The following is a 12444-nucleotide window of genomic DNA, read 5'->3' on the forward strand; positions in this document are numbered from 1 at the left end:
CTTTTCGGCCCGGGACAGATCAGTGGCACTGGCGAGGCAGCGATGCTGGCAGCTGCACACCCCGGGTCCCGCTCTGCCCCGCTCAGCCCCGGGGCTGGGCCGACATGGCACAGTGAGAGCAGCCGCTGGGAACGCGGTTGGGAGGGGATTCGTCCAGCGTGGGGCACAAGGGGACGCAACTCATGCCCACAGGTGACCCAACTGGAAAACGGGGTCTGGCACTGGGAGGTCTCCCACAGAGAACTGGGATGCTGTGGGGCGGGCGGGACTCTGCCAATGCAAAACCCGGTCCACACCTGCGGTCCCCACGCTCCTGGCTCCACGTGTCGCATCCCGACACCACGAGCCACGGGAAGCTGTGGCAGGGACTGGACTGCTGCTGGGAACCAGGACATCGCATCCTGCCACCTCCTCCACCAGCTCTGACAGCGGGCAGCGCTCATGCCTCAGTTTCAGTGCCCCTCCTGCGCTGGGCAGGGAGACAGCCGTTTCCCATGTCAGGTGCCCAGCACTGCCCACCTGCTCGGCAGCAGGAAGCAGAAAAAAGAAGCTGTGCTTCTTTCTATTTTGGCCTGATCCGTGTGTTCCTTTATCCCAGGTGGAGCTACACACGATGCCTGCCTCATCCCCAGTGCCTGGCTGGGCTGGGCTGCTGGGGGATGCTGATCACAGGGGGGACAGCTGCAGAGGCCACACGCTGTCTACAGGACCCTCGTCCCTTTGGCCACAATCTCCTCTTTCCTCTATGATGAACCTTGCGTGTCGTCCAATTAGTGCAATTAGGAAAGTCTCTTGACCAATGCCTGCAGCAGCAGCTGGAGCATCGTTTCTACATCCCCTGCCTGGTCAAGGGTAGATCGGGCAGCTGGGGAGCTCAAGGACATGCTGTCCCCATCCAGGGGCTGTGGGACAGACTGGGAACAGGGGCCTCATCCTGCATGCTCAGCCCAGGTCAGGAGCAGGCAGAGCCCAGTTGGATTGTTTGGGCTGCAGCCACGGAGCAGAAAAGCCCCAGGCTCCCACCAACCTGGCACTGAAGGACCCCTCTGTGCCACCTCACTGCCCCCAGTCTGGGGTCCCAGATGCTGTCCCCTGTTCTCCCAGCTATCCATGGCTATGGGAGCTCTGCCCCACGGCCAGAGGGCCACAGAGGGGTCCTGGGGTGAAAGCAAGTGCCTCTGGGCTGGGGGATACCCGGGGCTGAGGGTCCCACCTGGAGAAGAACAAACCCCAGAGGCACAGCCCTGCGAACCCCCCCTGCTCCTCAAACGAGCCGCGGGGCTGGCCCCTGCACCCGCAGACCCCAGCCATCCTCAGCCTTATGCCCGCTAAGGGCCACCCCGATACCCCCCTGCTTTGATGGTCTCTCTAGGTCTCCATCTCTGGGCGTATAAACCCCGGGCAAGGGGTGTCTCCTGCAATCACCATGGTTGGGGCAATTCCCCATTCCTCCTCCAGTGACTGGATTGGCTGCACCCTTTGAGGCGGGGGCTCCCCCCCGCCTTTTGGTGGGCCCCACAGCCTTGGCCCCTCCTTCAAGAAACCAGAGGCCGGGCCAACGCGGAGGCGGGGGGGGGGGAGGCACCGCCCCACCCCTGCTGCCATCGCCCTTTTAAGGAAGGGGAAATTCTTCACATAAACAAGCGCGGCCCCCGGGAGCGGAGGTTGGGGGGTGGAGGGGGGGGGGGGGGTCCCTTCCCGGAGTGGGGGACATTGTGTGTGTGTGCGTGGGGGGGGAATGTTCGGCCCCCCAAATCCCCTCTCCACCTCCCGCCCGGCCTGGATCGAGAAGCGGGATTTTGGGGTGTGTGTGGGGGTGCTGGGGAGAAGGGGGAGCCTTGAAACAGCCAGGGAGCGTCTCACAAGTGCGGACCGCGGCGGGGGGCGAAGGCGGCGGGACCCCCCCCACCCGCGGTGAGGGACCGGGGCAGGGGGCGACGGCCGCTCCCGGGGAGGGCCCGAGCGGCCCCGCATCCGTATCCGGCGGTACCGGCAGGCGGGAAACGGGGCATCCGGGGCGGGGAGGGCACGGTGGGACCCCCCCCCCCCACCGCCCCGCTCCCCCCGGGGGAATGCAAAGGGCTGGCGCTGAGTCCCCCTCCGCCCCCACGGCCACGCGTGGGCGACCTCGCCCGGGGCAGAGGGGCCGTCCCCGGGATACGGAGAAGCCGAAAGGGTCCCCAGCCCGCCCCAGGGCCGCGCAGCAACAGCGAGGCCGAGGCCAGGCTACAAACACGCCATTTATCAGCCGCCCTCCTGTCCCCGAGTTTCGGAGCCCCCCGTGGGGCTGGAGCCGGTCCCTGGGCTTGCCCCGCCGATGGTGGGGATGGTTATCGGTCCCAGGCGGTGATTAGCGGTCCCCAGCGGTGATTAGCGGTCTCCGGCGGTAATTAGCGGTCCCGGGGGCCGGCGGTTCCCGGCAATAATGAGCAATGGAGGTCTCCGACGCGGCTCATTCAGCGAAGCGTCTGTGCCAAGGGATGGGGGCACCTCCCGCTGCTATTCCCCCCGCCCCCGCTCGCATCCAGCCTGGACCAGCACCCCTGAACTAGGGGGAGAGGGGGCTGGGCTCTAAAAACTTGAGGGGAGGTCTGTCCGGGTGTTAACCCCTTTCTTGCTGGGTGCATCGCTGGCCAGAACATCATCCCTGGCCTTGGAGTGTCAGCAAATCAGTGCCTGATGTGAGGAGGCCGTGCTGGGCAGGTACGGGGCGACAGTGAGCATGGAAGGGCTCTGTCACCGGGTCCCTGTCAGGGCTGACGAGTCGAGGGTGACACCAAAATTGAAGTGGCTGTGGTGGCCCCGGGCCAGGAACCGGGCTCCGTGTGCGATGCTACACGTCCAGATCTGCAGGGGCAAAGAGGACAGGTTAATGGGCACCTACCAGGGACGCTCTCCCAGCCCATCCCGCGGTGCCAGCCCTACCAGGTAGGCGATGAAAGCTACATAGGCAGCCAGCAGCAGGCCCAGGGGGATGTGGTACTCCAGGCCCTGCAGCGTCGGCAGAAAGTCCACCACAAAGTAGATGTTGATGGCACAGACCAGTCCTGTGATGAGGGTCATCAGCATCTTCCCTGGGCTGAGGGCAGGGCAGTGGGCATCAGCGCCAGGGCAGGGCCCCCACCCCGTGTGCCACTGTGCACAGATGGCTGGGGAAACTGGGTTTGTAGGTGAGCAAGACCCCAGCTGGGACATCTCTGCACCCCACAGCTATATTTCACTCCCACCCCAGGGCTTTTGGTGTGGGCTTCATCCATCCTCCAAGTCCAGGGCTGGGAGTGCCAGGAGGATGCTGAAGACCCAGTGGTGCCCAAGAGCCATTGGGAGAAGGATGGAGAGGGTGATGACAGGGTCTGTTCCACTTTGTCTGCCCTGGGCAGGTGGGAATGAACATACCCCTCCAACGTCCATACGCTAATTGCCCCTGTGGCATGGTTGAGGGGGCCAGGATGGGCCAAAGGGACAGACCTGCAGCTGGAGTGCCCCACTCTGCCCCCCTCTGTGCCTCCCCTTGCCCTGGCACTCACAGGCTGTTGGTGAAGTCCTGCATGAGCGGGTGCAGGCTGGTGAAGGTGAGGACAGGCAGGACAGCAAAGGGCAGCTGGAAGGAGAGGGAGATAAGGGGCGCATGGCCACCAGGCTGGGGTGTTTGGGAGCAGGTGATGCCTTCCCTCCCCCTTACCAGGATGCTCTGCAGGACGTTGAGCAGGTCATTCATGCCTGTGAGGTGGCTGACATCCTTGAAAGTGGCCACAAAAACGGTGGGCAGGATGGCAAAGGAGCGGGTGAAGAGCACCCGGGCGAAGCGAGACCAGCGGAGCTGCAGGAAGCCCTGGGACACGGCAAAACTTGCACCCTCGCCATGCCTGAGGCACCATGTCAGGGTGATCCCCAGACATTGGCTGGGAGGAATATGGGGGGCATTGTCCCCTTCTCTGTGCTGATTGGCCCCTTGCAGGGCTGCCGGGCCCCACTAGGTGTCAGCTCCAGCTCATTAACAGAGGATCTAATTAGGGAAGCACTGCGTGGGGCACCACAAAGTGTTACAGGGGGCGGGTGTGGCAATGAAGTGAAGTGGGTGGGCACTGTTCCCATCCCTCCTCCTAGGGACCAGGGACACTGGTGCTAGCAAGCTGCCACCCACCAGGTGGGAAATGCTCCATGCCCGGCTCCCTGCAGGAATGGGGGGCAATTAACACTTCTCAATACTCTTTGGGGGAATGTGCTGCCCATAGAACCTCCCACCCGGGGTCCACCTGTGATTCCCCTGCTCCCAGCTGCTCCGTGTGGGAGCAAGGGCCAAGATCCCTGTCTCTCACCTCCATGACAAACTGCCCAGCATAAGTCCCGGTCATCGTGGAACTCTGTCCTGCTGCCAGGATCCCAATGGCCCAGATGTACAGTGCCGCTGCCCCGAAATAGCAGCCCAGGATGACACCCTATGTGAGGACGCTCCAGTGGGCACCCCAAAGTGTCCCCCACTCTAGGCATCCCCATCAGCTCCCAGCTTTTCAGTGGGATTGCAATAGCCCCCATCCCCAGGAGTCGGTGGGGGGAGTGATGTGTCCCCTGAATGGGAATGGATGCTCACTGGGTACAGCCTGGTGCCACTCACCCCCTGGTAGATATCCACAGAGACTGTCTCGTTGTTGGCAGGGAAAATGTTGGCATAGTGGCTGATGCTGCTGTTGATGCACTTGTTGTGCTGCAAGGCATGGCAGGCACAAGCGTGACAGCCACCCAGTGGCCCCGTAGACACGGGGGGACCCCCACACCCCGTGTCTCAGAGAATATCCATTCTCCAAGGGATGATTGCCCTGCCCATCTCCACAGCTGGGCACAGCTGTCACCTCCCTGTGGGCACAAGGTGACACTCACCACGTCCTCGTTTCGCTGGCGGTAGAAAGCCTCACCGAAGACAGCCATGACAAAGAGGTTGATGAGGAAGGAGACGAAGAGGGCCAGACAGGACTCAGTCAGGAAATACATGTTGGCCTCCTGCACTGCCTGCTTCTTGGATCGGTCGATTGCCCGTGTCTGGGCATGGTAGTGACATGAGTGTCACAGGGTCAGAGCAGTGGCCCTGTCGTGCAGCCAGGACCAGCTGGTCCCCACCAAGTGTCCCCCCACCGGGGGAGCAGTGCCCATGGCAGTATCTTGGTCTCACCTTGACCAAGGAAGAGTGGAGGAAGATGTTATGGGGCATAATGATGGCGCCAACAATGCCCACAGCCTGCAGCAGCTCCTCTCGCCCACAGCCCGGGCAGTAGGGCAGGAAAATGCCCTTCAGCACTTTCACCTGCACTGGCCTCACCACCACGTACTGGGGGTCAGTGGGAAGGGTCACTGTGAGCTGCCACCCTCCTGCTGCAGGCTGGTACCAGTGGGAACACCCCACATGGGGGTCCCTTGCCAGTACCCTGCAGGAAAAGGGTTGTGCCCAGCTCCCCCCTTCACCTCGTAGCCGAAGGTCAGGGCCATAATGGTGATGAGGAGGCCAAAGAAAGCCTCCAGTTTGCGGAGCCCTAGAGGGGTCAAGAGATGGGGCGGGATGGAGCAAGGGACACTGGTGTCACATTGGCACCAGGGCTGCCTGGGTGAGTGTAACCCCATCACCCCCATCCTGGCACTCACCGTACTTATCGATGAAGAGGAAGAAGAGGGTGTCTACAATGGTGATAAGGACCCCACCCCAGAGGGGAATGCTGCAGGATGGCAAGGGGGGGATTAGATACATGCCCCTCTGTGGAGTGGGGCCGTGGAGGAGGCTAGGGGATCCCCATGGGGAGGCTCACCGGCCAGCTGAGAGCAGGCTGAAAGCAATGGCTGTCCCGATCACCTCCTGCATGTCAGAGCCGATGATGGCAATCTCCATCATGAGCCAGAGCAGCACACGGGGCACCTGGAAGGGCCAGGGCACCATGAGGTGTCTGAGCCCACAGTGTGGCTTGGCCCTGGGTGAGCTGGCACAGCATCCTGAGTGGAAATCCCTGTCCCCAGGCTGTGGCAGACCACCCAGAACAACACGGGAACCCCAGGAGATGCCTAGTTTCTCACACGACAATCTCAGGGTGAAAGATGAATGCTAAATCTCAGCCTGCACTCCCATCCCCATCCCTGCCCCAGTGGGAGTTGAGGATAGGACCCAGCTGTCTGGAGATGATGCTTCGCGGGGGGGGAAAGGGGGGGGGCGGGCGCAGGGCAGAGGGATGCATCCTCCTTTTGGGGGCCTGTCATTCAGCCAACATCTCCTCGTTCGTTCCACCCACCAGCAGGATCCTGAGACCTAAAAGGGACCCTGAGCTCCTCCCCTCCTTCGCCATGTGATCCCTCCCCTCGAGCCCCCCCAGTTTCCTGCCCCAACTCGCCCAGGCTCGAACCGCGTCTCGGCAGCGAGTCGCTGCCCTGACGCTTGGGCTCACCCCCCGCGGGGGACGCTCTCATATGTCCCCAGGTCGGACCAGGACACCGAGGTAGCTCCCCCCCTCCCCGGGCTCCTGTACCGCAGGGGTGTGGGCACCAGATGGGGGGCACCGGGGCTTGGGGGCTTTGGGGAGCCCCTGGGAGAGGCAGGGCTCTCGCAGCATCTTCCTGCTCCTCTCCAGCCTCCCAAGTCCCTGCTAGGACTGTCACCATCCCAAGCGCAAGGTCCCTTCAGACTGTGATCCCAGGGGGCTCCCCGTGGCTGCTCACCTTGGGGTAATAGAGGTAGCAAATCTCGCCCAGGTCCTTCCCAGTCACCACGCCCAGCCGGATGGCCAGGCGCTGGCACAGCAGCCCCAGGACAGTGGCCCACAGCAGCACCCACAGCAGCTGGGAGGGTAGGAAGGAGGGAGGGAGGCAACAGGGACTGGGTACCGGCCAGGATTTGGCCGCCCGACGGTCTGTAGCTCAGCCAGCCCAGGGAATGCAGGGAAGAGAGGGGGTGGAGGTGATCTCCCAGCCCAGTCAGAGGGGTGCTCCTCTGACACCCCTGGGTGCCCTCCCATAGTGCCAAGGGCCCCCCATGTGCTTCCCACTCCCGGGCTGGGGAAGCCAGCAGCCGTGGTACTGGACGGCCGTTGGCACGGGAGAGGTTACGAAACCCCTGCTACTTCCTGATCCCAAAGTCAGGGGGCCCAGGGCTCACCTTGAACCCTGCCACTGCTCCGCACTGCAGATCCGACTCCACGTTGCCTGGGTCCAGGTAGGCGATGCTCATGAGGAAGCCGGGACCGGTGAAAGCCCAGAGTTTCTTAAAGCTGAACCCCGACTGGGACAAGGCAGCAAGTCAGAGCCAGGAGCTCCTCTTTAAGCCCAGTGTCTCCCAGTTGCACATCCAGTCCCCTTTAACGTGGTGCTGCCCACACGCATGCATTTGGCACATGGAGAACATTTCTCCGACAGTTTGGAGCGGGGGGAACTGCTGCCCCCAGTCTCTCTCTGTTAGCAGTAGTCCTGTAAGGGCAGTGAGCCCCTCCATCCCACCCAGAGACAGGTTGGACAGTGATTTGCAGGGGGGTCACAGGATTGTCAGACACCGTTAATTGCGTCCCGTGGGATCCCACTGCAAAGCTCTGCTTTCACTACCCCTCCTGATAGGGGAACCCTATTCCTTCCCCCTTCTCTGTTCCACCACCCCAGGACGGGGATGGGAGGATTGGTGGGGTGCAGTCAGCCTGGGGAGCCCCACTGGGCTCACCCACCGGTGGCCCAAGAGGTGTGTGAGCAGGGGTGATTGCTATGGCTGGATAGCTCCTCACCCCATGCCTCAGTTTCTCCATCTGGAAAAACAGGTCTGGAAACACTCAGACTTGACTGAGCCAGGTCTGGGGATGCTGAGGGCATGTTCCCAGGGCATGTCCAAGATACATCTCCCCTGCTGTGGTGGTCCTTTGCCTTCCCACCTCCAGCTCCCTGCAGCACTGGACCCTGCCCCATCTTCCCACCCTCAGACAGAGGTGCCAGCCTGGCAGCACCTACCCCGCTGCCCTTGGGGATGCTGATGAGCTCATCCAGGTAGGTCTGGTCCTGAGTGCCAGGGTGCTTCCCGCCAGTGCTGTGACTCTGCGCTTGGCCGTGGTTCAGGGACCCAGTGAGGCCTGGTGGGGCAAGGAAAAGGAGGAGGGGAGGTGGCAGCCTGCCAGGGGGGCAAGGACACTGGTGGACTGGCAGCTCTGGCACTAGCTTTCTCCAGTCCCACCTGACCCTACTTGGTGAATCCTGTGAGGTACAAGCACCATTTTTCCAAGGGGGCCATGACGGTGGCTATATGGGATCTGTTGGTGGCTACCCAAAGGGGTCAGATGCCACCTCTAGCTCAGATGTCCCTAAAATGCTTGCTCCCAGCCCAGTCTTCACCAGTCCAAGAACCAAGTGTGTTTCTGGGCAGGAGGGAATCCTGCTCAGGGTCCTGCTGCTGGGTGGGCATGGAGTGGGGACAAGAGGCTTGTACTGGTCCTAACCTCCCCTCCCCAGCCCACCCACATCCTGGGAATGTGGTCGAATCACAGGTGGACTTCGGGGAACAGAGGATGAGGCAGAGGGGGAATCCAGGACAGGCTTGGGGGGACAGTGCCCACTGGGGGATGGAATGGAACCAGGGGTACCAGGGCGGAGGGAAGGGGGTCTAGGGAGGAAAGGATGCACAAGGGGACCCAAGTGTTGTGAGGCTCACCTGGTTCCAGCGATGCCATAGCTGGGGCTGATCCAGACGTGCTGCTGGAGCACTCTGATCCGAACACTGGGTGTAATGCCTGCTGCCCAGCTTTTAAAGGACCCTCCCCACTGCCCCCCCGAGGAGGAGAGGAGGAGGATATGAGAAGGAAGTGTTCCTTCCCTACCCGCTGACCTGGGTAGGGAAAGGGCCCCTGGCTGTTGGGGGCTGGGTGCTATGAATGTGCACACTCTCGGTTCCCACCCCGTGCCAGGAGGCCCCTTTGCTCCTCTTTGCCACGCACACACACGTGCACACACGAGGCACCCACACCAGGAGCTTGGGAGCATTGTCTGTGTGTCACCCTCCATCACATGCCAGGGCTCCTGCTCCTTGGGCAGTCGGGGGGACAGGGGACAGTTTCTCACAGAGTGGGAAGGCAAGGCTGGCCACAGGGGAGTAGGGGAAATGCCATAGGGGTGGAAATGAGGAGGAAGCAGGCATGTGTTGCACAAGCAGATCAAAATGCACCCTCAGCTGCTGGGGAAAGCACTCAGCTCTGCGGTACAGGGTGCTTATGTCACCCTTGGGTGTGGGGACCTTCACTCCAAAGATGGGGTGCCAGTGTTGCTGCACTGTCAAGCTGTGACAACGAAAGCAGGGACCTCATCCCCAGGACCCTCGGGGCTGTGGAGGTGGAAGGGGGAGCACCTCAGATGCTCCTGTGGGTGCCTGGTTAGTTCCAGCTGTCTCTCTGGGGTACCCATCTGCCATCCAGGCTGTGCCCCACAGAGAGGTGGGCAAGGTCTACACATGAGGTAGTGGTGGGTATAGGGATGTGAGTCTGGCTCTGCTCGAGGATATGCCCCAGGCACCCCCTACCCTAAGCCCTAAGGGCTAGAACAGCTGAGAGGGGGACAGGGTCCCACCCAGATGGCATGGTGGGGCTTTAGCACACAACTTGGCACCACCTGCCCTCCCTGAGCCTCAGTTTCCCCAAAGCAAACAAGACTGGGACAGGCAGTATTGGCAGCTTTATTCCCCATTAGCTGGACGGTGGTCAGGTGGGGAGCTGGGGAGAGGGCTGGCAGACCCAGAGGAGGCAAAGGGGGTATCCATGGGCCGCTGGTGGGTGAAGAATTCTGCAGCGAAGGAGATGGGGTCATGGGGCTGCTGGAGCAGCAAGGCCTGAAGGAAGTCAGACAGCAGCGCCCGGACCTCAGGGTGCTGCTGGAGGTAGGCAGCATGGGATAGTTGCAGCTCCTCCTGCAGCAGGGTGGGTGTGGTGGGCATGGACATGCATATCCCCCTGGGCACTGTGCCAGGGTGAGGGGGACAGGGTGCCTGGGTCCTTTCCCACACATAAGAAGGTGTGAGGGAGGATGCTGGCCAGTCTGCCCCCCATAGTGTGTCCCTTGGGCACATCCAGGGAGACCCTGCTGGGGACTGGCACAGCCCCATGTTGCCTTGCTCCCATGTCCAGCCATCTCACCTTCCTGTCCAGGAACCAGGAGCAGAGCTGGATGTCCTCCTCCCAGTTCAGGGGCTCTTTGGGGAAGGGGAGCTGGGGCTCAAACCCCCCTGGCAGCAGAAAGGCAGGGCAGGGTGTTCCCCACTCAGCTGCTGGACAGTGGGCAGGGGCTGCCCGTGCTGAAGGGCACGAGCCTCCCTGCCCCAGTACCTGACTTGCTGAGGATGGACTCATCCTGCAGAAGCATCAGCGTCGGGGAGCCAACCTGCATCATCTGAACCAAACGCCTGCAGAGGGGAGAGCCCATGAACTCCCCATGCTGGGTCCCTGCCAGACTGGCAGGGCTGGGAGTGCCCCCAGTCAGACCCTCACCCTTACCCATTGGGGAGGAAGCTGCTCTGCCAGACAGTGGAGACGCCTGTGCTGGTGTGCATGGCTCGCTCCATCACAAACACCTCCGTCTCTGCAGAGCCCACTGCCTGACGCTGGATGCCCAGGGCAGACTGGGCGGGGCACAGCCAGGGGTCACCCTTGTCTTAGAGTCCCCTCTGCCTTCAGGTGCCCTTCCCATGCTGTCAACCACACTCTGCCCACTCCCACCTCCCACATCCCACCCTGGCACTCCCAACCTGAGCCAGACCCCCCCAACCCCACAGGCCCCCTGGCTGTGGCTCACGTAGCTGGAGGTGCAGAGGTGGCCGTCGGTGTCAATGGCTGGGAAGACGAGGCCGGGGGGCACTGTGTGCCGGCGTGCCAGCACCCGCAGCAGCAGGAGGCTGGCACCCTCCAGCAGCAGCCCTCGCAGCTCGGCCTGGCTGTAGGAGAAGCTTTGGCACTGTGGCTCTGCCTGTGGAGAGACCTGGCCACCTCATGGGAAAGCCACAGCCCCATCGACCCCAGGGACAGCAACCCCCAGAGCTTGGGGCACCCCTGGTGAAACAGGGCCACCCCTGATGTGACCCATCTGGGGGGCAGACGGGAGAGATCTCCCGCCTTTGACCTCACCTCTCCCTCCTGGAGGGTCTTCGTGACAGTCATCCCATGCTGGTGGCTCACCATGTGGGTACTCTTCTCTGTGGGGTGTGGTCTGAGCTGTGGGAGGGGTGGAGGGCACAGGATGGAGGGTAGAGCCAGGGCACCGCTTTTTCTGAGGTGGCACACCCCAGCACTGCTTTCAGTCAGGGTACCCCATAAGAAGCATTGTGGGAAACTCCCTGCCCCAACTTCCACCCAGAGTAGGGAATGGGGACCAGGCTGGTGGGACAGAGCTGGAGTCCGAGCCTCGGAGGGGACACCAGACTGCCCAGAGTGGCCTTGCATGGGGCATATCCTCCCAGAGGGCACCACTGCAGGGCACACCCCAGGACAGGGGGCAGGACATGGGGAAGGGGACGTGCCACCGCCACCACCACATCAGTCACCTCCAAGCACTCCTGCTCCTCCTGCTCCAGGGTCTCCAGCTGTGGGGTCACAAAGGCTGGCAGAGCAAAGCCATGCTCAGCCAATCTTGCTGGCACTGTCCCATTCCTAGCCCTGGGGGCCGGTGAGACAGGGGTGCCCCAGCCCTGAGGTGGGGGGGACACCCGACAGCACCCCGGCTCACCTTTGAGGGTGCTGGATCTAGGCACGCCATCCTGCCAGCCTCGGAACCTGGCTTGCACCAGGATGCAGTTCCGCACTGGCTCACCTTCCCGTCTGTAGGGTGTCCACTGGGCTGCCATCCACCACTGGCCCTCTGCCTTGTCCCTTGGCGGGTCCCCTGTGCCCACCACTGCCAGCGTCTCGGCGAACAAGCAGTGCTCCAGCTCCTTCAGCCCTGCACGGAGGGATGGTCACCCCTTCCCGGAGCGATCATCACCCCTGCCCAGGGCCTCTCCCTGCCTCATTTCCCCCCCCCCCCCCGCCACCGCAGGCTGGGCCGAGCCCCTCCCCATTTATCCTGCTCAAGTCGCCACTATCCATCCCTCTCCTGCCGGGCCCGGTGCCCCCCACCCCCCGCACCGACGACCCCCCAGGGCACGGCGTGCGGGGGACAAAGGGGAGGCTGGAGGGGGCACCCACCGATGAGGCTCAGGAACTCGGCAGCCGTGTCCGTGAGGGCCGGGATCTCCTGCCCGCTCTCCATGCCTCGCCTGGGAGCTCCTGCTGCCGGACCCTCAGGTGAGGCAGCGGCGTGGCTCCCCCGAACCGCAGTGCCTTTCCAGGCGTGACCCCGGGGGGAGCAGTGCAGCCCCCGGCCCGTGTCACCCCCGGTCCGACCCCCGACACCCCCGACCCGCCGGACCGGCCCCGGGCCCCCCGACGCCTCACCGTCTCCAAGGCAACGGCTTGGCCCCAC

General features: G+C 63.0%; 2 protein-coding genes across 8 annotated transcripts; both read right to left on the bottom strand.

Annotated features, from left to right (window-relative positions):
- Nucleotides 1-2227: 2227 nt before the first annotated feature.
- On the bottom strand, nt 2228-8870 carry SLC11A1 (solute carrier family 11 member 1). Of its 2 annotated transcripts, XM_064661214.1 has the most exons (15): nt 8657-8870; nt 7963-8081; nt 7130-7252; nt 6694-6813; nt 5796-5902; nt 5635-5705; nt 5458-5525; nt 5168-5323; nt 4879-5037; nt 4616-4705; nt 4320-4439; nt 3683-3832; nt 3528-3601; nt 2926-3079; nt 2228-2847 (listed from the first exon to the last, which is right to left on the bottom strand). In XM_064661214.1, exons 1-15 carry the CDS (start codon nt 8673-8675, stop codon nt 2737-2739), a joined length of 1641 nt encoding a protein of 546 aa, XP_064517284.1. In that variant the 5' UTR covers nt 8676-8870; the 3' UTR covers nt 2228-2736. The 2 variants fall into 2 exon arrangements, with proteins under 2 accessions (XP_064517284.1, XP_064517283.1); XM_064661213.1 differs by lacking the exon at nt 2926-3079 and having other exon boundaries at nt 8657-8763.
- Nucleotides 8848-12421, bottom strand: CATIP (ciliogenesis associated TTC17 interacting protein). 6 transcript variants are annotated; one of them, XM_064661226.1, is made up of 9 exons: nt 12168-12421; nt 11710-11922; nt 11528-11583; nt 11112-11198; nt 10783-10965; nt 10485-10609; nt 10317-10393; nt 10128-10216; nt 8848-9777 (listed from the first exon to the last, which is right to left on the bottom strand). In XM_064661226.1, the coding sequence occupies exons 1-9, from the start codon at nt 12229-12231 to the stop codon at nt 9526-9528; spliced, it is 1146 nt and encodes a 381-aa protein (XP_064517296.1). In that variant the 5' UTR covers nt 12232-12421; the 3' UTR covers nt 8848-9525. The 6 variants fall into 6 exon arrangements, with proteins under 6 accessions (XP_064517296.1, XP_064517297.1, XP_064517301.1 ...); XM_064661227.1 differs by having other exon boundaries at nt 10783-10953; nt 12168-12420; XM_064661231.1 differs by having other exon boundaries at nt 9653-9823; nt 12168-12419.
- Nucleotides 12422-12444: the final 23 nt, after the last annotated feature.

The sequence above is a fragment of the Pseudopipra pipra genome, chromosome 7 (assembly GCF_036250125.1).
Source record: "Pseudopipra pipra isolate bDixPip1 chromosome 7, bDixPip1.hap1, whole genome shotgun sequence".
NCBI classification, from domain to species: domain Eukaryota; kingdom Metazoa; phylum Chordata; class Aves; order Passeriformes; family Pipridae; genus Pseudopipra; species Pseudopipra pipra.